Source organism: Calliopsis andreniformis, chromosome 3 (genome assembly GCF_051401765.1).
Source record: "Calliopsis andreniformis isolate RMS-2024a chromosome 3, iyCalAndr_principal, whole genome shotgun sequence".
Classification (NCBI taxonomy): Eukaryota; Metazoa; Arthropoda; class Insecta; order Hymenoptera; family Andrenidae; genus Calliopsis; species Calliopsis andreniformis.
The window spans coordinates 6,980,877-7,008,115 of NC_135064.1; the positions used below are offsets into that span (position 1 = coordinate 6,980,877).

General features: G+C 37.5%; 1 protein-coding gene across 1 annotated transcript; it reads right to left on the reverse strand.

Moving 5' to 3' along the window:
- Positions 1-1,515: 1,515 nt before the first annotated feature.
- Positions 1,516-25,487, reverse strand: LOC143177007 (uncharacterized). The gene is made up of 8 exons (XM_076374722.1): positions 25,304-25,487; positions 21,873-22,040; positions 16,999-17,183; positions 15,359-15,597; positions 14,010-14,288; positions 4,687-5,029; positions 3,534-3,822; positions 1,516-2,584 (listed from the first exon to the last, which is right to left on the reverse strand). Exons 2-8 carry the CDS (start codon positions 22,032-22,034, stop codon positions 2,366-2,368), a joined length of 1,716 nt encoding a protein of 571 aa, XP_076230837.1. The 5' UTR covers positions 22,035-22,040; positions 25,304-25,487; the 3' UTR covers positions 1,516-2,365.
- Between the last annotated feature and the right edge of the window lie 1,752 nt (positions 25,488-27,239).

Here is a 27,239-nt window from a genome sequence, read left to right on the forward strand (position 1 = left end):
ATTTCTTTCACTCTTAAACACATGATTTTTTGCGGAAGTAACGACATTTTGAAAGTGGTAACGTGTGTGCCAAAACATCATAGAAATATAATTAAGAAATAAATACCTACAGTAACTACTTTTCAAATAATAAACTGTATTATATGTATATATTTATAAGTATCAAATAGTATTCAGTAATGTTTTAAAAACACAAGTATTATTAACGACATAGGAAATTGAATTATATAGTATCGTGTATTAAAGTTACGTCAACTTTGATGACTACTAAAAGAAAACTGTTTTAATTTCTCCGAGTCCTAAGACGCGACGAAGCAGATCGAGGGGAAAAAACAAGACGAACAACTCCGAGATTTATTTGCTTTGCGGTCTGAAAGACTTTCTATTCATTTGTTATTCGTGCAACAACTATAGGCAGTGAAACAATGCAAACTGGCCACTTCCTGCTTCGCTAACCATGAAAGCAATTTAACGAGCCACCACGTACGTGATTCTTGTTGAATGTGCGCCATCACGGGGCTTATCAGAGAAATTTTTTTAATTTGGAAACTATGTTAATTAAAAAATGTATTTCAAACATGAAGACGCTAATATTCACGCGTGTTGAAGCTTCTTATTGCGTTGCATTAAACATGAAATTTAACCATTTTAATGAATAATCTGGCGAAGATTTTGTTAGTCGAAGTGATTTTAATGTAAGTAGTATAACTTACATAACATTTTCTATAAAAAAAATTGTATAAAACTTAGTCAGTGATATGAATATTATTGAGGCTAATACAGTAGTTTACTTTCCTGCTTCCTAGCGTAAATTGAAATACAGACGGCCAGAGATGGCAGCGATAGAGTGCATGCGCCAAAAATGGAGCACGCAACAACCGAAGCGTCGAAAGGGAAAATTGTTTCACACTTTTTTCTGAATTCTCCGATCGTTAATTTCCTTAAGTGTTCCGGAAATGAATTATAACAAATATAAAACATCGGAATAAAGAATAGCATTGTGATTATTCTTTTGAAAGTAAGGGTAGAGAAAACTTAACAAGGGCACAGAGAAGACTATGAGAAATAGAATACGTTGTGGTGCAACACACGTGATGCACTTTTGTGAGACGTTTGAGATGGCCTTCTGAGATTTGCAGCCTGCATATATTATATTTAGAAACTCTAGAGTTCTTGTCGTATATCATGTCGCAAACTTTTGAATTTCCTCTTTGTTAACTATTCTGATAAAACGTAATTAAAAATATCTAATTATTAGGTGGTACTAATTTAAGTCCATCCTTCTTTAAAATTTCCTAAAGGAAGAAGAATGATAAGATACATGTAATTTAAACATTAATGCAACCATTCAAAGAAATTAGATAAACATATTTAGTATTACACGAGTAACGACAACTTATTTTACACTTTCGAAATAGTTTCTTTAATTTCTTAGCATATGGTAAATAAAAAGGGGAAGAACACAAATAACGAAAAACTTTATTGTTATTAATTGTTATTATTGTTACTGTTACTGTCAATATTATTTGCTGTTATTATTCCTATCATTATCGTTAGTCTGGCTTCCGGCTACGGATAACAATATGGTGCACGGAAGCGCGTTCAATAATCAACAAGCGATCCTCGAACCGAGAATCTTGATCCTGACGATGATAAAAAAAGACGCGAGGTCATAGATGCAAGAAGAATAATGATTGTCTATCTCCATACGTCTCTGACCGAGCACAGTGTCCTTGGCGTCATTGAATGCAAAAGTGCATAACCTCCCTTGAACCTGGGTTCTACGTAAATAGAAGCAGATCCTGGAATTATCATAGGAATAATAACATAGCTCCTCATTTAGAATTACTGACTGAATATATATTGAATAATTATGTCACACAGAGGACAACATTACAAAAAATAGATTAATTCATTTATTAGTTCACTGCAAAGAGCAATTAAAAGTTTGTTAAATTTCGTTCACCTGTCTGACACTTAACAACGGTATTGTAATATTGGAGTGGAATACAACTTTTCAAGATAGGCTACTTAATAATACAAATAATATGGAATGTTACACTCATGTGTAATCACAAAGAGCAGTAAAAAACTTAAAAATGATAGATTTAAAGTAACAATGGCGTATAAAATCCTAAAATTCTTAGAATTGCCTACTGGTTTTATTTTATCATAATAAACAATTCCGAAGATGAAACCCCAAATCAAGAACTTGCTGTTGTCAATAAAATTGATCTATGAACACTGTCAACGTTTACATTCAATTGGCCAAGGACTCTGAACAGTCTGGTCGAGATGCTCGAATAGTACGATAATGATACGTCGATTAATTAAATAATTTATTAGTTAACAACGAGCGCAAAGCTCAGTAAGGATGAAGCGCTGCCAAGCCGAGCCTAGGCGGTTCGGCATAGCTGTGCCGATATCTGCTCGGCGTGGGCACGATTTCCAAGGGTGGTCTGGCACTGTCACGATCCAAACCAGGGTATCTTTCGTGTTCGGAGAGCTCCTGATACGTAGTCGCCCTAGCGCGCACCTTCTCGCGTATTTCTCTCACGTACGCGCGGTCGCGGAAGTCCCGAACCTGTTGGCAGAGGATCGTTTAGATGTAAGTCATGGAGAGGTCATTTATACAAGATTTTAACGCTTTGTTGATCGTTGACTTTAGGACTTTACCTTTTTGCTGAGAAAATGTTAATACTAAGTACCTCCACCATTATGAAATTAATTAATATTATTTATTTGTATCAGTACTACTTATCTATTTCGAGTGTTAGTTCTATCTCCTAAAGTCGCCATTTCTTCTTCTGTTATCTAACAATAAGTCATTTGGCAGATATCAAATTGATATTAACAGATCAAAACGGATGAAAATTAGTAACACAGAAGTTCATCTTTCAGCAGTAGAAAGTTGGTAACCACTGAGTCCCGCGTCGTTCAAGATGGCGATCTTACGCAACACTTATTGACTACCACAACTAAGCACTGCACCCTACTGCCGCGAAATTTGTAGGCAAACAGCAGGGCAGCAAAAGTCAACCAAAGATCGCTAGACACTCCCTTTTCGTTATTCACGTTGCAAGCAATTAGCGTTCCTGTGTAAGATCAGCCACTCTCATAGAAAGCAAACCCAAGCAAAGGAGAAAGAATCCTGACATATTGGTAAAGCAAACAAGCTTCAGGATCATTCGGTTCTTCCTTTTACTGGACCCCTTATCTGAATCCTGAATTATAATGAAGTATTCAATGTTCTCTGATGGAACAATAGCGAAATCTTATCTCAATTCAAGTCTAATGTTACTCCTAATCCTAATTATGTATATTCTAAGAGATAAGATTTAATTGTAGTTAAACTATACATTTTTCTGGAATAATAAAATATACCATTTTAGCTTAAAACAGAAGGACTATAAAGATGTTCCCAAAAGCTCATCCAAGTCAAGTTAGTTTTAGATTAGAATAGAATAGAGACTGAATATCAATTTATCTGAAGAACATTCGCAAAAAGAACGAGATAAATCAATGACCCTTACTTCTCTAGGATCGACAACGTTCCTCTGATCTCGGAAGTCTCTCCCAGCAGTCGGGTTTTCGTAAAAGCTTCTCGGCCGAGGCCTCGAGATCTCTGGCTCCGGTGGGCGTTCCATCGCGTAATGATGGGTTCGTGGCCGCGGCCTGCCTCTGTAAGAAACATCGTTCTCCCGTTCCGATACCTCCGAATGATTTCGTCTGATCAGGTGTTCGTGCCCAGTCGTTGAACCATTGCCAACCGAATGTTGCCGAACTGGTTGATCTTCGTGCGCCTGCCTGGTTGACTCGACCCTGTCGCATTCGGAAAAACGTATTAATTCGACAGCAGTAGGCATTGGGGATAATTTATCATTCGCTATTTTACGTTATGAATGTAGCACGCTTATTCATCTCTAAGACTTGATTTACGGCTACGTAAATCTACGTTTGAAAGGATTCTTGCATAATCTTTCGGCTGATGCGCTTAGAGAATCTAGGGAAGACAATGTGCCACTTCCGAATTCGTTCCACTTGGTACGTACCACTTTAACAAGCAGTCGTTATTTTCTGTACAATGTATCGTTAATAAAACTATGTTGTTAATAGGGACATTTGTCACGTCTTTCTAAACCTGCTCAAATATGGGAGGTCAAGGGAAACTGTCTACTTTAAATGAAGATTCTAGGATCGTCTGACTCGTATGTTTTGATCGACTACTTGTTTACTGGGAATTCAAGCGGCTGAACAGCTTTTACTTGAGATTGACAGTGGTGGTTGATGGCCCAAAACAAATGCCAGCGGGGAAAACCGTAGGTACAGATAATGCGTTGCCTTTTAGAACTAGCTTGCTTGGTTAATCGATGGAAAAGTCGAGTAACCATTTCTCACGGGAGAATATCGGTTTGTCACGTTTTTCTGAATTAGAAAACAAATCCAACTGGTCGAGGTTGCCACTTGACATACTGATCGCGGGACTTTCTTGAGAAATTGAAAGTCGACTGCAAATAGGTTGCAGAAGAGCAGTAGACACTCCTTGAAATTATTGTTATATTTGCTACGCCTATAAGTCGAAGGACTTGCAAACCTGAGCATCAGATATTGAAAATTCGATTTAATACTTCTATAAGAATTAAAGGATATAAGAGTACAGATATTGAAAAAATGTTTGCATTGTACCTGTGAACGGGATGACTTTCAACTTCTCTCTGCCTGGAAAGCACAGGTCTGGCGATGGCCTCTCTCTCCATGGCTCTGAACATTTCCTTCGCATCCTGGAACCTTTCCCTAGGACTGGTTACTTCGCCAGGGCTTATTCTGGGCTGGTATTGAGGGCTAGGCGATCGCTGTCTGAATTCTGGGGCCCTACGGTTTCTGTTGCAGCTCGGTGAAACGCCCCTATTCACCTGATTTGGCAACCTTTCGGGGCTTCTGGGTAACCGAGGCAGTGTCAGACTTGTTGCTGTTGCCTCTGTTTCTGCGATAAAATCGTTTTCCTCTGTAGTTGCTCCCCAATCGTCATCTGAAATAAATTATTAACTCTTATTTAAGTTACTTTTATCAAAATAGTGATTAGGAATGGTAGGGTATTAAATCGAGAGTAGAAAGTGCCAGAGGGGTTCTAAAATTACGAAATCTGGACAAAATTATTTATAAAGAAGATCGTATTATTAGAGGTGTGTAAGAATCCAAAAGTATAAATTACCCTGATGATCGAGATGAGTTGTTATCTTGAAAGTATCTTATAACTCGAAAATATTGGGATTTCTGAAACTTGTACCACGTTTTGAGATGGGCTTCGCTGATATCTTGAGTCCAGTCGTATTTAATAATGTTTGTCAAAGCAAATTAAAAGTGCAAAAACCTTATAACTTTGAAGCTTGAGATATATACGCAAATGTTTGAATATAGACAAAAATCTATTATTTTATTGTTTAGAAGTGAAATTGTGTGCTAGATATTGTTGCTTTTAGAAACGAAAGATAAATTAGCTTGGATCTGACAATGGATTTAATACCAACATGTCTTAACTTAATACTGTCTGAGTCCAACTTCATGTCATTTCTCGTGTAACTTAATATCATGAGCTGTACATAGTATTGTAGGGCTCTGTAGTATCCTTTAAGTATCAACTACAGTATTGGCAGATTTAATACACCAAAGAGCACTTAGATATTTAATATCCTTTTTAGTGCTACATTAAAAATTGAACGACTTATAACCTATTAATTTTTACCATATAAAAATGAAACAATTTGATGCGGAAAGTAGGTGAAATGTTATTTTTAAGAGAAACTGAACTTAAACGCTGTTGTTCTAATGTCCAGATACTCTTGAATCGCAAGATACTTTCGAAAATCCAACTCGATTCTCAGAAAAACTCTTGATCCGATTCAACACATTTTTAAATTTTCCCACGCCCTTAAAAATGTTCTAAGTAAAATATAGGAAGCAGCTCATCCTTACGAAAGCCATTTTCTCAAGTACGTTCGCTCCACCATCGAACAGCAACAGTCTCAGTCACCCGATCAAACCTGTCTCCAGTCACGGTCAAGACAGCAGAATAAGAAAAAATGGTAAGAAGCATCAAGGTAAGAGCCGCAATTTCTCTTGTATCAGGCAACCTGTAGGAAGACCGGTCGCCGGAATACTCTGATGTCTCTCGGAGAAGAGGTCAGGAAGTCTCGAAAAGAAGCTGGAAGCGAAGAAGGAGAAAGAGACCCAAGGAGACACGAAGAAGCTAAAGAGAACTGCTCTGGGCTATGGGCCGAGAATGCGGAACTTTGTTTCCCCATGACCTCTCGCGAGGTCGATTTGTACGCGAATTCAGGTGGTTCTTAGACCAAGCCAGTGTCTCCTCATCATCCTCATCATCATTACCATCGTTGTCGCGATGATAGTTATTATCGGAAACGAGCGGCGGCTTTGCGCGCGTGATCGCTCCCGCATGGAAATACGCCTTTCAAGAGCTCCTTTGCGCAATAATCGAGAACGTGGAATGCCGTTACCGTGCTAGGTAAAAGTTAAAAGGCAAAGAACCTGGGATCTTCTTAATATCATCGCCGAGGATAATGCAACGTCTTCGCCACTTCTCAGAGGAGACCAGTGCTCGCATCAGAGTATCGGAAGGACAAGATATTTCTATTGATCTCTGTCTTGCACGAATAGTCATGAACTTAGGTAATAGTTGGGTGTAAATTACTGGGTAGAAAATTGTTATATAGTGGGATGTTGTTTTTAGCCGCAAGGAGAGTGACCCCATTCCACTTGACTTTTCAATGACATCACTTATGTATATTGATTGATGGCTATATTGTTCAGACATTTTTAGAGGCAACTCAGTACATGGTAAAATGGTAAAAGATGTTAATAGATCTTGTGGACATTGACTCTTTGCTAGATAGTCTGAAGACCTTATAACCAACCACCTACTTGGACATCGTTAAATTTACTGAAACTGCGAAATATATAGTGCAATTAAAATCTAGCATTTTAATTATTTTAAAGCCTATAAGAGTAACAGAAAAACTTGTTAACAAAAATTATTTAGTACTAAAGGGGTCAACATATGGTCATATCGATCTTTTTTGTAGGTGGGATTGCTTAGGAGATATGAAAGTCATTTCCGTTTTTTTTAATGGGGTCCTATGTTTTTTTGTATTTATCATCTAATAGCAGCTCTCAAGACAAATATGTGTAACATATAGTCAGCAAGATCAGAATTGTCATAGATGTTCTTACGTATTAAATTCTTTTCAAGAGTTATCAAACAATATCTTACTAACAGAGAAACATTGGATGCCATTAAAAACACAGAAATGATCTTCATATCTCCTAAGCAACCCCACTTACAAGAAAATAATGATACGACCATATGTTGATCCCTATAGTAAATAATTTTTGTTGAAAAAATTTGTCTATTATTCTTACAGTGTCTAAGGTAATCAAGATACTAGTTTTTACCGAGACACCCTGTACAGTGAGTGATCAAATTATTATTAAAACTAGATGAAAAATTTACGTGTTTTATGTTTTCAGTGGCATTAAGGCATCAATTATAGTTGATTACAGTAGGACTTTGATAAACCAGCTAAACACTAGTGCCAAATTTAAAGGACCTTATGAACGGCTAATTTAACTAATTTCAATAAACTATTACTAATTTACATTTCAAATCTTAATTAATATTTTACTATATCTACTCTTAGTGTCATTATACTGAATACACATAACTCTGAACAAAGAAGGTTAAGAATATTTGAGATCTGGTTAGTCTAGGTTTGAAGTACCACATTTGAAGTACCACAAGATCCAAACTTGAAGCATTCTTTTGATAGCTAGCTTGATTTTCTTCAGCACTCTACTATTACTTTACCGTTTAAGTCTTCATCGATGTCCTACTGTACTGTTATCGTTACTGCTCTCAATATGCGCAAAATAATAGAAATTTTGAATATTCAAAGTTCGATTAATCGAGATTCTACTGTATTGTCTACCCTATTTTATTCTTAACATATAAATAGCTATGACAAATTGCTATTTTATTATATTTAAAAAAATATTTTAATTTTAATTTTGAAGACTTAAAAACCTTTTTAAATCTCTGTTACATGTTATTAAAGATATAAAAATACTCTTCATAATAAACAAGATTTCATTCTAAGCATATCTTCCTTCCAGTTCCAAAAGAATCGACTATAAAACACAGAGAACAGTCTTTTAACGCTATTAACTAGGAGTCAACAGTCCAGAGACTATCGAAACGGAGTAGTATATCCATGGCAAAGTAGTTACTCAACACGGCGATAAATTAACCGGCATGAGTCTAATCGCCGTTCGGAATCTGGGAAGCTCAGGACAATTTCACGCGGTGCAGAACCGCGTGAGCCCACCAACACGTATGTACGCAAATCGTGAGCACGACGAACGGACAAAGTGTGCCAGATCGCGGTCTGCCTGAGAATCGGAGGAGGAGGAGGATGGAGAAGCGGCGCTTATATGGAGATGCGAACGTGGAAATCGTGATCGCCGCGGTTCAACGTGTCCCCGAGACACCTGTTGCGAAACGGGTTCTTCTCTAGCCTGTGAAAGACGAATGATATAATGATACTACCGCATGATTTTGTTCGATCAACTCTGCCCTATGGGACACTGTTGTGGAGTTAGACAATTTCCTTTTTTCATATATCAAAGGACTGTCTAAGAACGCCTATGATTAAGGTTTCCTGATTGAAATTAAAGATAGCTTTGAGTAATATCCTCAATTATTCAGTTCATGATTCAAGTCTGCTTCCAGGGATACTAGTTCCTTCTGTAGCTAAACACGTTAGGGTAGTGAATCTTTATCAACGTCATTTGTTATTATTACTGCTATTGATACTGGTGTCACGATAATTATTGCTTGTCACATGTTTCAGACTGTTTTGTTTTTGAAGGAGTAATTCGTGCAATCAGTAAATCGTACGAGGAGAATTTTTTCTGAAGAGAAATAGGACACTTCTCTTAAATGTGTGCTTTAAATCAATGTACCTATAGATATTTTGGAAGGTTTTGGAAATAAAGATTAAATAGGGTCTTCAGTCTATACCTTGAGAAAAAGCTGCGAAATAGGAATAATATGAACAAGTAAAAATGAGCGGTGTGGTATTTCGATTTTCGCGTTGGAGAAAAGTGGCTTTAGTCGGTCAGTGGCACGTTCGGTTAGAAAATACCCGAACCCAGGCAACTGATGTATACTCATGCTAAAGTCATAAATCTGCTGAATGATTCTTAATCCACTCGCAGTTTAATTGCATCAGATAAGGAAGCGGAGTTGTTCAACCTTTGAAGCTCCATGTAACAGACATTTTCGCCTATAATTTCCTATATACGTTAACATACCTACCTATTAAACATGTCCAGGTCGTAATGAGGATACAAGATCCTTCGAACGGGACTCAGACGTTATAACAGTGATAGATCTCTAGACTTAATAAATTTAATATCGTTAAAATTTTTATACTTTTCATACATACTTTAACAACGTTTTAATGTCGATAAGGCTTCTATTTGTAAATAATCTATACCAATCTCTCAATGGGGACTATATTGACCTTTAGGAGTCCCGACACTGAATTTTCGAAGCCTCGTTAAGAAAAGGAAAATGGGGGTAAGAAAACAAAGGGGAGGGAACCATAAACCAAAACAGATTGAGAAACCTTAATCCATACCAATAAAATCGAATTGGTCCAACACACAAAATGTAGAAGTAGTACACAAGACACTCAATTAAACACTGTAAAAAATGCTCAAGTACTCTGAAGTCTAAAAACCACTAGTAAAAAACCTTTCAAATTACAGTCATTAAATTTTATTTCCCTTTTGCTAAATGTTCATGCTAGAACGTCGTGTCTTAAGTAGGAAACCAGACTACTATACTCTAGTACATATTAATTCCTGTACAAGTCCGGTAGCAGAGATGAACACAAGTCTCCAGTGTCAAAGCATCTCAATTTTTACCAGCTGGTACAGCCGTGGAGCCAGGAAGATGTATGTGTATACCCGTAGGCTGATACCTGCCGCTGACACGACATCCTAACGGTATTCCTTCCACTATAGCAGGTGCCCAATACAATCTCCCGTGTACGTACGTAGTTAACGCCGAGTCAGCTTGTAGCAGCGTGCTCGCGCGCACAGAGATACGAGGGGCATATGCCTTGCTCCTCTTTTCCCTCTTCTCGATGAAATTTATTCGTTTATGTTATATGGGTCAGTCGTCCGTTAAAAACGTGTTCCTCGAGAGAAAGACACGCCCAAAAAGACATACGGGCTGACTTTGAAGTTTCAGTCCAGAATCAACTTGTCTCTTTGGTGATTTAAAAAAAGTTGAGAGAATATTTGGACCAAATATTTTGTTTCCTTTTGGGAAAGAATCTGGCTACTTAGTACAATTAATTTGTGGTTATAGAGTTATACTTTGTGTTTTATGATATCAGAAGTTTATATTTAACCCTTAATTGATATGCCACGGTCATAGTACTTGTATGAATGGGACTTCTTATGTGTGGTATAAAAAAATGTTCAAGGACTTAGGAAAATTCATATGCTGAGACAATGTAAATTTTTGTATAGTACTGTAAATATTTTTCATAGTGATACTATATTACCATGCTATAGTATAAACTGTAGTTAAAGGGTGAGAGAGAAAAGAAGGGTTGCTTCTATTATATGGAATTAATAACTACTATTGTATTAGATAGATATTCTTAACTAAATACTTATTTATTTACCAAATCAGGAGGACAGATTTTTCCAAATTGTATAATCCTCTACAATTCTTTTCAGGTTAATGAAATATTTTGCTGCATAAAGTACGCGATTGTAATTACTCATTTTTCATGATTTGCCCCGTCGCTTTCCAGTAATTATTTTTGATTTACTACAACTTTTTGTACCAGAAGTACACCCAACAAAATATTTACACACTTTAGTTAAATCCTGTATAATTTGTAATATTTTCACTTCAATTTATTTGAAAATTACAGAAATTAAGTAAAGCGATTGAAAGATCGATATTTTTATAACATGTGGAACTTAAGTATCTGTGAGGTAATTAATGACTAGTACGTGCAGGAGCAGATAGTAATGAATTAATCGCTACATGCGCGTGATCGTTTGAATATAGATAACTGCTAGTAGACTACGTGCTCAAATTTACTTTCGTAAATACCTGCATAATAAGCATTCTAATACGTTAAAACTAAATGTCTTTCCAGAGCTACACCCTCTAAATTTCTCAGTTCAAACTGTTTACATTCTAGGATTCCACGACCGCAAAGTCATAAAAAAATTCGACTGGAATGAAGTTGTGGTTTGGAAATTTGGTGACAAAAATATTTGGGCGCTTTCTACCGGGTGGAACAGGTGTGTTCTGCCTCGAATCTTATCGACGCTCGTAGAAAACTGGGTAGAAGGCGACCCAGTAACCCAGTTTCGCCTTGACTAAACGAAAAATCGCTTCTCTTGCGTGGTTGCGAGCCTCGATTTTTCTTTCTCTCGACTCCAATCAACGCACTGAATGCAAAACCATCAAACACCGTCGTACTCGTCTGTCTAGTAACCAATTCGTTCGTCTACTTTCACTTCGATCGTTCGACAACCAGGGGATGTGCTCTGAACTGACATTTCGTTGACAAAACTATGTGATGGTTCGTTCAGACTGTTAAACACGGTCCTAGCTGGAGAAAGTTCTCGATTTTGGAAAGGCACGTCTACGTGTGACACAGACTATAAATCATTTAGGACTTGTATGATCTCTCTCATTTCTGATTCCTGAGATTGTGCAATGTTCAAATTCTTTAAGGTAACCTGTCATAAAGAACTTCGATAAAGACACATGTAATAGAAATATATTTGAACTTAAGCCTTTGCATTCGGGAATAGTTTAAATAAGATTATACTATACTATGCCAGTACAACTGGCATTCCGAATGTAAAAGGTTAAAGCTTATAGAAGCTTCTATTGATATTCTATATGACATTTACTAAAGTGTCTGTATCAAGTAATTTAGAATACAAAGACTACTGTGGTTTAGAATATGTAAAATGATTATAGTTTAATTGAGTTGGAGATAGTATTTCTTTATCGAAAATGGTTAATAATAGTATACAGAAAATTCACAACTTTTCAGTTTACTATTATTTACTACACCTAAGTAATTTAATGAAGTTTTGCACAACAAATATGAAAAGTGAGGTAACGTAAATACTAAGACCCCACCGTACCAATTAAGGACTAAATTGAGCCCTCGATGTTACAACATAATGCGCAAAAGTCATTATGATTGCATTATGAACAATTATTTACAACAGTATGTATCCAAAAAGTTCACAACTTTTCGTTACTAATTTCTATAAAATATTCATGGATACTTTTTATACCAAACATAAAAAATTAACTTAAAAATAATAGATATGCTGTGACTCCATCATGTCAACTAAGGGGTTGATAATCATGTTTTCGGCATTTATTGCTACCACTAGACCTAATCTTTAATGTATAATAAATTTATGAAATTTCTTATTGTTTCCTATCACCTCTTATCTTAATTAGCCTGCAATTCTGAATTACCTTCTTTACTATATTCCTAATATTAAGTTTATTCTCTCATTTCTTCAATCACTTTTCATAATACACGTATATCTTACGACAATCTTCAAGTTCCTCACTCAAACGAAGATAGTCAAGCGTATATGACTATCTCAATATCGTAATTTTGTACAATTAGCCATAGATGCTTCTGGTAACTACACTTACCAGACTAGCTATAACTACATCGTAAGGACCACAGGTAACTTGATAAGTTTCCAGATGGTTTCTTTGCGGAAACATAGCCTTCCCCGCTCCATCTCTTCTGCCAGAGGAAGAATTCTTAGAAGGATGTAGGATCGTTTCCTGAGTGGGACCAGGAAAACAAGAAGCGAGAACTTTCACTTTCGTGCAGCATCAGCCGCGGTGCAATCGCTTAGGCAATGTAATGACGCGTTCAAATCATCTAATTTTCTAGGAAAATAGTCGGAACCGCTTTCCAGCTGGCAATTAACGTGACAGCTATACTATTAATGCCACATGACGGAAGTGAATATTTCCTGGGGTAAATAATGGGGTAAATAAGCCAAAAAGAAAATCACTTTTCCATGAAACAGTATAGAAACCATTTATGTACTGGTATACACTTTTCTAGTTAATCGGCAATAAGGATTTACCTTGAGCGAACGATCTCGTTGATAATGAAGAAAGGAAGAATAATTTGACCAAGTACGTCCCTCACGGGTTGACATAATACCGATAATGCCGACAACATCAGTGCTGCGCAAATTCGAGGCGCTGAACGCCAACGCGTCATTTACATCGCAGTCACGGTGAATTCTGCGTTTACTCGTGCCTCTCATTCATGATAAATCTCACGCTTGCTCAGCATGACTATCGACTCGTCACAATAGTTATCCACGCGTCCCGTGATGTTGTAATTCCCAAACGTTTCACGTACTCCACACGAAACTTGTCGCGAATTCATTTCAATGTCCTTATACGACGCAACTCGTCGAACTCAACCCTCAATAACGGACACCAAATTTTAAGGTACAAAGACTTTGATTAAACCTTATCGATATTAAATGTGTTTAAAATTAATATGCTGTTAATTGGAAACAAGGCATAACATATATGTATAATCAACTTTGATTATAAAGTCTTTGATATTTAAATGAGACATGGTAAGTAAAAGGTTAGTAAAAGGTTAAATAAAATGTCGCCTTAGATAAAATATCGACATTTATAAGTATTTCAAGTTTGTCACTCGAAGAAACTACTGTTAGTTTCAGGTGGAGTCATTCTGACTAAATTTCAATATTTCGTAGGCTGATTAATCCAACAGACAGAAATAGTATTTACGTTCTTACCAGTCAGAAAAAGGCAAGATTGCTTTTCTGTTCGTGATGAAAATTTAGCGTAATTTACTCACCCGACGAGGAATCTCTAGATGGTCTGGACGGTCTTGGACCCAGAGGATGATGGCTCTGATAAGGCGGAGGCGTAGCAGCGCTGTCTGAGCCTATACCACTGCTGGCGGCGCTTCTCGTACCGCCTCTGTCAACCGTCGTACTACCACCCACGATCGTTTGATTCAGGCAACGCCTAAATTCGATGCCAGCCAGATTACCACGATGTCTGTGGACGGTATCGTAATCCCTTGGCGGCAACAAAATCGGACCGACATCATTGTCCCCGGAATGCCCCCTGCCTAAAACAGCGAAATCCGTTTATTTGAACTGGATATTCGACAATAGGTAGAGGAGGCTTTAAGGAGTAATTTTAGACGTTAAAATTAGGCAAAAATTAAGAATAATGAAATCACAGTTGAGTCTTTGTCTCCTATTTATGGTGAAATCTATTTGAAACTTGGTAACTCAAATGACACCACTGTCAACGAGTGTAATAAGGAGACACGAGGCCCTCCTTCTTTCCCAGGTATCGCCTATTAAGGATATTGCGGTTGAGTATTTACTCCCAGTAGCTACAGTGAACAGACAAGGACGAACTAGACCTCATCCAAAAGGGAATTACTAAAGGGGTTCTGGAAGGCATCATTTGGCCTCCTAACTGCAAGGTAGTTTATTCTGAGGTCAATTTTAAAATAATTGTTCCACGCACAGTTCACTCTTTGGGACCCGTGGCACCATTGTCAAGAAGAAGCTCACGATAAGAATCAGGCTATGTCACCTATGTGAAACAAGTTGTTGATAGTTATTGTTTTCATTAAACGCTTATAAGTAACAAACGAAGACTCACATGCAGATTTATTATTTTCAATTTTCATCTAAAATCACACTTTAAATTTTCCTTCAATTGTAGTCAAATAACATACATGTATGAAAGTACACATATAGTTCTAATCATAAGAATAATTATTTAATCAGATAGTTTCTCGTACTTGCTTAAACGTCTCTGTATTTACGTATTTGGCCTTTCAATGACGTTTATCTTACACATGTTTACTCTTTATTATAATTAATAATCTATTAATTTAATAGTATTTAATCATAATTAATAATAGATGATCCAGAATGTGCTTGTGTATGCTTATATGTACATGTATCAGGAATCTATGTAAGTGTGTCTGTGCACGATTCCGCTTTTATTGGATCACAAATTGCAATACGCAGATTTAGGTCAAAGCTTCGAACCTTCTCTATAAAATCTTTTAACAATAGTCGTAATGGCATTAGAAAATCATAGAGAATTTACTTTCAAATTATTTGACTAGAGTTTTACATCCCCCTAAAAATAAAAACTTCAGATATAGGTTCTTACCTAATTTTGCACGGAGTTCAGCGGCCAGCGATTCGTAAATTGTCGTAGTTTGCACTGGATCGTGTCTAAGTTCGCCACTACCTTCCGACGATTCCGATTCTCTCGTGCTTCTTCCATCGCTACCCAAATTGCTACGAACTCTGCCCTCCAATGAAGTGACCCTAGCCAGATTGTCAGTATGCGATGCCAAAGCTTTCAACTGACCACCTAACAGTTCGGCTGTTTCCACGGAATCACATCTGCAATCAGAACGATCCAGCTATCATCAAATGTGGAAGAAACGGTACTACAGTTTCATAAATCTTGAAAGATCCTACTAATTGTTTTAATAATTATAATGTTGTATACTATGGCTCAAGAATTTAGATTGTTACGTAGATTCAATAGATTGTTTTCATTCCCCGTTATGGAATGAATATCTCTTAATTTCTAATCAACTGTAATTATCATCGTATCTTGTAATCAATGACCTTTATTATTCGCAGGAAACTCGACAAGAAATCGCGGTCAGCGAATTGCTGCGCGCTACGCAAAAGGGATCTCGATGAACCATTTACCTGGTTCCGATCGAAATAGCCGATTCATGAATCTAACGGCCATATTGTATAATACAGCATTATGCGCATGAAGAAAAGAAGAGAAAACCTTCTCACGAGACGAATATGGGATGAAGTATGGGGTTTGTTTTCAATACCAAGGTTGTTCTCGTCAACCAAATTAGCATGATGCAAGTGCCAAGTTTCAAACATTATTAACGATCCGTTAGAATCGTGGAAGTTGTTAATTAGTGAACAGACCTCGCATTATAATAGCTGAAATCTAGAATAAAGTAGGTACATGTGGTGGAAACAGATCTTCGAGTTAAAAACATTTTACAAATTACTTTAACGCCATCTAAGGAGAGAACATATTAACGAGATGTCTGACAAGATTACAAATAAATATATTATAACCCCAGATCAAGACCCTTCTATTTCTCGGTATAAGTAACACTGTGGGGTTGCAGGCGACCTTCAAAAAATCTTAATACTTAACATGTATTGTACCATGTGTACCGTTTTTGGTACACTCCTAAAATTCCATAAATTGCTGTTCACATATTATCGCGTAAGACATCTGTATTCGGTGAACAGCGACTTGCATGGCTAGCAGTTCTGAGATGGTGTGTGTTTCATCTTGGCATGGAACGTATTAAAATAATATTATTTTCGAAAAGTTCTTTTTACATTCTTTCTTGGACATCTTAAGAAAAGACAGTGGCACGACCTGATTCCCGTTTCCAAAAAGAAGAATTGGCTGACTTCGAAATGCATGCTAAATAGATTTTCAAGGTTACAATTGTTTGCAGCCGCCAGTGACCTCAGAGGATCGTTTCAGGGATAATTTCTCTAAAATAATTTGGGGCATTAGTAATGCTTTTACTGTACGTCACAGATAATTATCTTCTTGCACGCACATGTTGTATTGCCTTGCTGATCACTGTTTAAATAACTGGTTACATAATACTTAAATCAACAATAGCATCGTTGGTATTTCGAAGTAGCAATTCTTAAAAAGCAATTCTTCCAACATGAAATTTAATTCTTGCAAACACAGTAAATAATATTGAGCTAATGAAAAGTATTTCAATCTCTACTAACCTGTATGCGTGCACGTGTACAGGATTGTTAGTGGCTGGATTAGGAAGCAAAAGAGTAGCCGCTACTACATCTTCCCGTTGCACTGCTGCCAATACAGCGTGTCCTGGTACCAAGTGTTTAACAGCAGACCTCGTCGAGCCCCCTGGATGGACCGTCTGTATAATCTTCAACCCTTTATTGCTCACCTAAGGATTATATAAAAAGGTCGCACAAATGTTTTCTTTGATATCTAGGAAATTTATTTTATCCTTTTTGTCCTCCTAAAATATTTTCGCACGAGTGCAGGAATCTTTTCTATAACTTCGTTAACTATGTTGTACAATGAATAAACATAAGCCACAACACTATTATTTATCAACTGGATGCCAACTTTAATGTAAATGTAAGGTGAAAGCCAAATTAAAATTTTGTAAAGTGTGGAACTAGGTAGCGATTGATTACACTCTTGATACGACAACAAAATAAAAAAGGAGGGTGGAATATTTCTGTACTGAAATATTTCATACTTTTTAAGAGGGTCTTATAAAGGATAACTTTTCAAACCTGGATCCAAAGGAAACTGTATTTGATAAAAAATGTTTTCAATAGAATGTGACTTATACAAGGAAAAAGTAAGAAAAAGTGAGCCTCTTAAAGGATGTGATCCAGGATTATAGCGCCCACTCCCTTTGATGGTGGCTTATACACATAAAGTGGATTTAATAGATGTAAGCTATTATTTATGTGTAAGTGAACTTGGACTTCTAATTTAAAGGTGAGGCTTTCCCTAGGACAATGCCACATAGGTTCCGTTCACGAGCGCGTAAAAATGCAATTTCCTTTTGGAAAGCAAATAATAACAGCGGAACGATGAAAGTGAATACGATATTACAAAAATAGAACTTTCTCCGTTTTACGACAAGAACGGGCGTATGAACATATTTATAGTTATTATATAGGTGCCCCAGGCGTTGAAATTATCCCGGACGCCATCGGGAATTTCGTTGGCATGGCCGTGGGGAACTATTGCTCAAGCTCGTCAAATAATCGACCATTTTTGGCGTGGATCGATTATGAACGTGACACGGCATAAAATACATATCCCCTTCAACCGCGGCTGTAAAAAGCAAAAATCCGTGAAGACTCCAAAAATAAAAGTTTGTAAATCGTCACAGATTTCTTCTCGAGGTGGATAAGAAATAACAATTTGTCACAGAATCGCCAAGATTGCAGGAAAATTGCAAAATCCAAGGGCTCAGATACTCGTTCGGCAAACGAGAACGAAGAAATGATCGCCACCGTCCTCGCATCTGCGGTCGCGACGAAATCGACCGCAGAAAATGACCGCGCAATTTTCATTCTGCAAGAAACCTGGTCGTCGAGACTGTCGTCGGGTCCTTGTGAAAATTCGAGGCACTAAAGGACTTTCAAGGCGAATACCTCGCGCTCTCGCAACTCTACAATTACACTTACACAACAATTAACAGGGACCTCGACATTTCGTAGTAATCTCTTTTTTAGACAACGACCTGCGTCGACTAAATCCGCCTCGAAATGCATCCATTAAGATTCAGCCACAGCGATAAGGACACCTTTGTCTTCCAGCCATTTAAGTGCGCGAAAGAACGACCAAACGACCATGTTCTCCTGCGGGCGCGAAATTAATTTTTTAGATTCCTTCTGCTGACAGTGAAGCAGTAATAAAAAATGAAGACTTCGTGATACAACTCGTGATACAACCTTTGATACATGTTAATGTTTTGTATTTCTGCGAGTTCTACCTTCAAGGAATTCAATTGAAGTAGAAATTGAAGAATGAATTGAAGCTAAAAACAACTTGAATTCGAAGATCATTTCATGTAACGGTGGGAAACTTGTGTTTTTCATAACACTGTGTCTGCTACATTAGATCTATTGTGTGAGTCCATATAACGGGAAACAAATTTGTGGTTATAAAGCAAAATGACCTAATAAGAAACATCATTTTAGTGTCATCTTCCAATTTTGATGAAATTTGGTATACGAGTACAACATTGAAAAACATTAGACATGTTTTTCTTTTAATTTCTGATATTCATCTTTAGGAGGTGAAAACCATTCCCGAAGGTGGGAGTAGAAAATACTCTTTCGTAAATATAAATAGAAAATAATTTCATTTACATCATCTTATTGCTTATAATGAATCATGCATTTCTTATATTTTCTACTTGCATTACTTTTCATGATATTTACGAAAACATATTTTTCACTCCAATTTGGGGGGTTGTTTTTACCCCCTATATATAAATATTAGAAATTAAAAGAAAAACGGGTTTAATATTTTTCGATACTCCACTCCTACACCAAGTTTTATCAAAATCGGAAGATGACACTAAAGTTATATTCCTTATAAGTCACATACCTTTGTTTTCGAGATATTAACATTTAAAGTTTTCAACTGCAATACTGTCTTATGCAGTTGTGTCTTTTTAAATCCTCGTATTTAAATGAAAAAGATCTTTTAACGCCGTTTCTTCTTTCTGAAAATATAAGTTCTATATTCTAGATCTCAATTAAGGACCTAATTCGAATTTTTTGAAAATGTGATATAGACGATTTTGCCTTACAGCCACAGAATTAAGACCTTAGCTCGAATTTGTTGAAAATGTGACATAGTTCACATACCTACTTTAGCTTGTAATCTAGATCTCTGGCGAATTAAATGGAAGATGTTTGCCAATTTTGGGGGCAAAAAAGAAGTACTCGAAGATTATATAAGTATTCAATGTCAAATTGCATGTAGGCTGTTATTGTGTCAGCAATTTGCTCCATGCAGTTGAAATCACTAATAATGAGGTCTTTTTAAGGGGACCCTGTACATTTCAATTGACATGCAACAGGAATGTCGAGCAAACATGCTAGTTTAACGGTCGCAGGACAATTTTGGTGTCATCCATTTATATTTTCTCTTTCCCATATTGAACACAGCGGATATATTAGCGGTGTGCTCGTTTTCGTAAGATTCGGGTCAACGAATATGTTATTACGCGTATCTAAGTATCTCTGATTAATTTATATTTATAAACTAATCCGTGTCTTCGAATCCGTGAGAAACAATTCGAGAACGTTGTTCATTGTAAAATATGATAATCTGAGCATAACGGAACAATGTGACATAGATTTTAATGTTGTTGAAGGATAATTTGATCGGTAACCGAATACAGTGGAATTTATAGAAATTTAGTTCCGGAAACGATTAGTTGGTAACGTTCCAGGAAGTTTTCTCCATTTGTGATGCAACAATTTCTCGTGGAACGTTTTCGTAACTACGAAATGTAGGTTTTGAGGAGACGTTTCCCATGAATAATACATTCCTAGAATTGTATTCAATTTTATCAATAGATTACATTGAAAGCAATTGAATTGAAAAAGAAGTGTACTAGAAATTTGCCAGGAAACAATAATATAATTCAGTAATATGAAAGAAAGATGATGTCTTGAATAGAAACAGATACGGTTACTAGAGTAAGAGGATTTCAAAAGAAAAGAATCGTACGAAAATTTGCAGTTAGAATATCTCTAAATTCGAATTACACCTACTATCCAAGCTATTTAATTATAGCTTCAATTATTTGATTCGTCGAATCTTTCAGATCATTGAATAATTTCGTTTTCCCACGAAAGATGATTGTGTATCTTGAAATATTTTATTAACATAAATATTAAACGAAAATAAAGACTTCAAATAACTATTTCATGACAAAAAACTTCTTTCAAGCACAATCACTGTATCGTTATAGCATTTTGCGCCCCTCGAAAATGTGAAACTTTGCTTTATTCGCTCAATTCTTTCCTGAAGTTAAAAATAACAGATTCAGAGATACTAAAATTAAACATAAATTTAGTGTTTTATCTTACACACTTATATGTTATAAATTTTAAAAACGTCTTAAAAATGTCCAATAAATTTTAAAAGATGTTTAAAAAACGACTTTGAAATATCCCAAGTTACAAATCAGTATGTCTTTAAGACGTCTTAAAGATGTCCAAATTACGTCTATAAGACATTCAAACAAAAAATAAATGGCTTTTAAATGTCCAAAATCGTAAGGTTTCGACGTCCATGTAGTACGTCTTTAAGACGTCTTATAGACATAAATTTCGGAAATCTTTAAGACATACGTTGTCGGATGTTTTTAAGACGTTCAAATTATCTCGTAAGACGCTCAGGTATAAAATGGACATAAAATAGGCGTTTTCGAGACGTCGTGTGCTATCTGGGTACTCTCCGAAGATCCTCAACGTTTTGAACAGAGTTCGTTCCCTTCCCCCAACGAAAAAACATTCAACAAAAAAAAGGCATCCTAAAGGATTCACGATCCTAAAAGAATCTAAATCCCCAAAAATATAGACACAAATAAACATCCTATTCTCCCATTATCCGACAACAACAATGTCCCCCGAAATTTAGCCATCAAGACAACCGTTTCGGACATTTGCATATCTCGAATTCGCGGACCGCGTCGCGTCCCTGGTTTCAGATTACCTTCGAGGACCAAGTGCACATTAATCCGAGGCCCAACCCCCTCCAATTTCGCCGTTAGGGGACAATTACGAGCGAGGAACGCGACTGTTCGCGAGGAAGCTGATAAAAGGCATCGTGAGCGGGTCGAGGCCTGGTGATTTCGGTATGTAGGCTGAGGTCATAAATTCGTGATTTTTATATTCGACCCGCGAACACCGCTTTCACTGGCGGCCGATGGACGAGAGCGAGTAAGAGGGAGAGAAGACGAAACGAAGCGAAGGAAGAGGTGACCAGCGTCTCCCTTCCGACCCTCGGGGACAATTAATTCTCTTTCTCGTGGTATTTTCGGCTGCGTACACCGCGAACCGGATCTCCGGATGGTACCGCTCACCTGCAGCGTGACCTTGAAAGGTTCCTGAAGCCGTTCTCGCTCGAGCAGGTAAGCTATGGCACCGGGCATCGCGTCCACCCCCTTGGCCTCCCTCGCGCCCAGGTACCAAACATAGTACGAGCTCTTCTTGACATCTTTGCTGCTCCTCGGACGCAAGGCCATCACTCACTGTTCAACGGGACAGAGACATTTTGGTTTATATGTATATCCTGATTATTTCGGTAAACGTTTATATTAGGCAACTTTTGATCGGATAACATAGTTGATCGACTTGAGTTTATGAAAATTGTCGCTTCAACGTGGTTGAAATTGGGTTTACACGAACAATTTTAGGTTGATCAACTTGGTTGTCTGGTCAAAAGTTGGCTAATGTAAACGTAGCTTAAGTTAATATATTGAATGTCATGGCGAATGCCAATGGTTGACACTTTACTTTAAACACTTTGTAATAAATGGATCTTAACGCTTGTAAATTTGTAGTCGACATTAATGTCGATAGAACAATGTAGTGACCAAAAGGCATTACTGGACTATGGAATTTACTTTTTTTCTATTTTTTTAAATATGTTTGAATGAATGAAAGAGATTGAAGAGTGTCAAAAAACTGAGCGATATTCAATATGGTATATAAAGATCAGATAAAGATCACTTCTACTGTGAAGGTGATAGTGTTATAAATGATATATAAAGCATAGAATGATAGTTAAAAAGAATTTACTATTGCTACTAATCGTTTGATTCCCGTAGCTTGAATTGTGACATAATGTGGACAATTTTTTTAATTTCTAAATTTATAATTCTAATAGAAAGTACTTCTAATAGAAATATTTGTTATACCTCATCTGTGACAATATTATACTGTACTATTATTACAATAACGGCTGATGAAAGGACGATAAGCAACGAAATCACATTAAAAAATAAATTAAAAATATAGAAGATCTGAAAAAGAATATTATCTATATACTATTAACCATCACTAAGTATACCATATCTATATAACTGTTAAGGCACGTTTTCACGTGATAATAAAAGTTGTGACTTTTGTTGACTTGACCGTAAAAATCATAATTTACTGTCACGTGAAAATATACCTTCATAGCAAGTAACGAGTTAAAGTCAACAAGTAGTTTCCTTGCTTCGTAATACATATACTGAAGAACCAAACTGATCTACTCCCAGCTATAAATTATATCTAATAGCTCTATCCCTGGTTCTACCAAAACCCATTTTCCATTTATTAAATATTTAGAAACACAATTTTTGTTAAATAATCCTCAAATATTATTATACCTAATCAATGAAACGCAATTGCTCGAAGTAAGAATATAGAGTACTCATACATCTCATATTAAATTTACGTACCTACAACTTTTATAGGAAATAAGCTGAACAATTTTATTTATTCATAGTTCATTTTCATCAACCTTGGACCCTATCCTGAAAACTTTTCCCACAAGTAATGATTTTCCGCGAGGCAAGCTTACATCGTTCCTGTTTCACCGGACAACTCGTCTGTTCATCCACTTCCTCAATTACTTTCACGCTTAAACCCGTTTCTACGTTATCCGTCTCGCGAAGAATCGGTTCTCACCGATCTGCATCGAGTCGATAGCGTGTCTAAAGCGAAAATACCTCGGGGAACCGGAAGAAATCACGCGAAGATCAATGTCACACCTCCACTAGAACATCTATTAACTTCTCTTCAACATTACTTCATTACTTTTGGAGTAATTCTCCAGTTCCTCCAATTTGGATTCGATCGCGTCGTATCTGACGAACGATTAATTCTCGCGTATTCGACTGAAGACGAGACCCTCGTTTCTCGACGTGCCATTGAATTAGACTCATTCGATTCGTATGAGTTTGAAATGTGCAAAATTACACAGTGGTGTGGTCTAGTCTTACGGTGTACGTTTGTTCCTCTTTATTTATGCATTACACGGGTTTCGAAATTGTAGACGCTCGCGTATGGCCGTAAATATGCAATAGGGTTCGCTTTACCTAGGGGCACGGCACCGTTTACGAGAAGAGTTATGCTTCTTTTAATAATAAATCGCGATCGCTTGACTGGTTGCGCACAGTTAAATACGCGACGCTTAATTAACAGCCTTTCGTTACATTTATCAAACACTTATCGAACACGCAATACGTGCTAGTGTTAGCCTCCTTAAACAGTTTTATATTTTTGTTCGTTTGATTTTAATTGCAAGTCTAACGTTCGTAAGAAGAATACACCTCAGGCGAGTCTTTATGTATATGTACGTATACCTACTTTCTAATATAAATTTTCCGGTACCTTCTTAAAGAAAGCATTCGAATGGAATATTTATTTCTTATTTACATCATTAGTATAAGTTTGAGAAGGTGCCAGTATACGAAAGCAATATAAAGAAACGACTTTCATGTAAAACGGAATAGGCGATTGAGAGAGCCATCAATTATTTCTTAATAATTGGTGAAAACCTCTAGGTGAATGGGATTTAAGTACAGCCGTTCGAGTGTTACGACAATACGATTATTCGAACGTTTCAATTAAATGCAGAAGCTGCATCCTCTACGAATAAAAATTATAACTTTCAAATCTCCCGCTTTCATCAGCGCAACGGGTGTAATTAATCAAGAATTTCTTCGACATACCTGCTGTTTATTCGTCGATCAATATGTAATTAAAAGTAGAGCAGATGGTCTGAAGAGTTTACAAAAATTACTTTTTTCTTAACACTTGGAATACCAAAATTACAAGTATTTGAAGAAGTATATAATTTTTAAAAACAATGTTCATTAATATATATTTGTTTAATTTTATTTAACGTTAATGAAAAAAATTTAATGTTTTTAAAAAACAAAAACTGAATAAAGAATAAGTGTATTGGTCTTTGTTACCATTTTGATAGTTCTATTGTCAAGGTTAATTAATTTAGAAAATGAAAAGGTAATAAATAAGTAAATAAAATATCTTAGAGCGCTGTTTTCAATTATTTTAACCAGTCATAAGAATTAAAAGTAAATTAAATGAATACTGGCCATTAAATACTTCAAAAAATAATTGTATACAACATGGATCATTTAAAATTGATCACTTAGTTAACAAGAGAAACAAATACAATAAATTTCAAACATCACTTTCACGATATTCAACATTGACTTCCAAAACTGTCAGCCCGCTCCTACCTTTAACGCACAACCGTCCAACTCCAAGTGCATCGAACCAACTGTCACTTCGGATCAAATAGCAACTACATACTAACACTGGACTCAAACCAGATACACAAGCACGCATTACACTTGATTCCGGCGCATTAATTACTGCTGCTCCGAAACATTCTCAGACATTCTTCCTTCGAGCAACGCGCGAGCGGAGAACAAAGCGGAACGAGCGAAATAAACTCGTAAAAAAAAAAAAAGGAGGAAACATGAAAGAAACTGACCGGCAACGAATGGGTCCGAGAGGCTCAGCGGCGGCGGCGATACAATTTTCGCAGGAATTGAGCAATACCGCGGCGGCGGGCAGCGGGTTTCCGATGCGTGGGCCGTTGATTTCGTCGAGGCCAAAGGAACAAGTTGTACGATACGCACAGGCGGCACACGTATGCGCGCGCGTTACTTCATGCACACCGCGTATATACACGAAAGCTGCGCGCACCAGCGGAATAAAGAGAGGCCACAGGGACCAGAGCACGATCTGACAGCTGCGCCGAAGCGGGCCGAGCGCACTTGCGACGCTTGCGCCCCGGTGCACCCGTGTCTCGAGTGGACGCGAGCCGGCGGAAACCGAAGGCGAAACGGAAGCGGGCCCACCGTGGAATTCAGGCCCGTGCGGAATATATCGGGGAACGGAACGCGCCACGGGCAGTGTGTGGTTCACTCGTCAGCAACGCGGCGCGAGTGCTATCGCGCGTACCTAACCATCACGGGATACTGACTCCACGGCAGAGATCCTCCGCGAAGAGCTCGAGTGAAACGAGGGAGAGTGAGCTGAAGAGAAAGAGAGAAAGAGGGAGAGAGAGAGAAAAAGAGACGGAAAGAGAAAGCGAGGCAGCCTGATGGCGAGAGGGACAGAGAGAAAGACAGCCGACCGAGCGATTCCGAGTCGCTGCGTCTGTCCTTTGTCGGAGAGGGGCACCTTCTCGCTCGTTTCGAATGCCCGTTTCGACGGGTCTCGATCTTCTCCGCTCTCTTCTTGTCTCTCTCCTTCGGACGGGCCCGCCACACCTTGCCGAGATCACCGAGCAATCAGCGGGTAACGCGCGTTCCCTGCCAGCAACCTCCGACTAACCGGACGATATTTTGTCCTGAATTTTAGTCCCGTAGCCCTCGCGGGATAATGAGAGGGACCTGCGCGTTGGCGGAAGAGAGATGGGCGATGGGTGAAGTGGTGGAGGAACCGGACCCCTTCTCCTTTCCCTCTTTCTCGATCTTTCTCCCTACCTAGCCCCCTTCCGTCTGCTCTCCTACCCGCTTTAGCCTCTTCGCTGTGTTGCCTCTGCAGCGGGATGGCAGGTTAAGTCAGGCAGGTAGTGAGAGGCCTGTTGATTAGCGATGGGGACAACATGCAACTTGCAGCGATTGCTTGTCAATTGCTTTTGTTTCTTTTGGGGGGCCTTCTCAAATATTCGTGTCAAGTTCAGTATTATACAATATATGGAATAAATGGAATAAACTGTGTGAGGAGAAGGTCTTATCTGTCTTGCAATAATCTCTGCTTCAGGTGCTTACATAGTATAAATTGGTATATTAATATGTTAAATGTAATATCGGTCCCTGGGTATTGATATTTAATAATGCCAGATGCTGGGACAGAATGTTTTCCATTGACATCATAAAGTAGAAGAGTGGAACCACTTTTTTACTCTAGGACGTATGACGTCACTGGAAGACATTTTGTCCCGGCATCTACTGTACAGTAACTATACTGCTGACACTGACATTGAATTTTCTGGTTAGGCGGCATCGGCCTTTAGAGGCTTAGGGGCCGATAATAAAGGACAATATTTACATGCCATCAAATTAGAAACTAAGAGAAAATTAGCTTGTGTTTAATGTGTTAATGGAAATAGCGGCTCTTATTTAATGGAGATATGGTACATCTCACTGTAATTAATTGAATCGATCTTTAGTGATTAAAAGGACTTTAGTACTTGTTTTAAACCTGTTTAAATACTTGTTGTAGAGAATTAAAGTTAAGGATTTAAAGCAGTGAATATTCAAAACATTTAGAGACCTCCGTAACTTAATGGATAAGCATCAAGTCAGTCCCATCACTACCTCTAATACACCCAAGAAGCTCATGTGAGCGATTCCTCCTAGCGCCATCTCGATCCTACTATCGCCTTTCTCCTCACTCTTTCGCTTTACCCTAGCGTT

Coding starts and splice junctions, on each gene's coding strand:
- LOC143177007 (XM_076374722.1), bottom strand. CDS start 22,034: ATGGCCTTGCGTCCGAGGAGCAGCAAAGATGTCAAGAAGAGCTCGTAC. Junction 14,289..15,358: donor TGAACTCCGTGCAAAATTAG/GTAAGAACCTAT, acceptor TCGCTGTTTTAG/GCAGGGGGCATTCCGGGGAC. Junction 2,585..3,533: donor ACGTTGTCGATCCTAGAGAA/GTAAGGGTCATT, acceptor CTCTGCCAACAG/GTTCGGGACTTCCGCGACCG.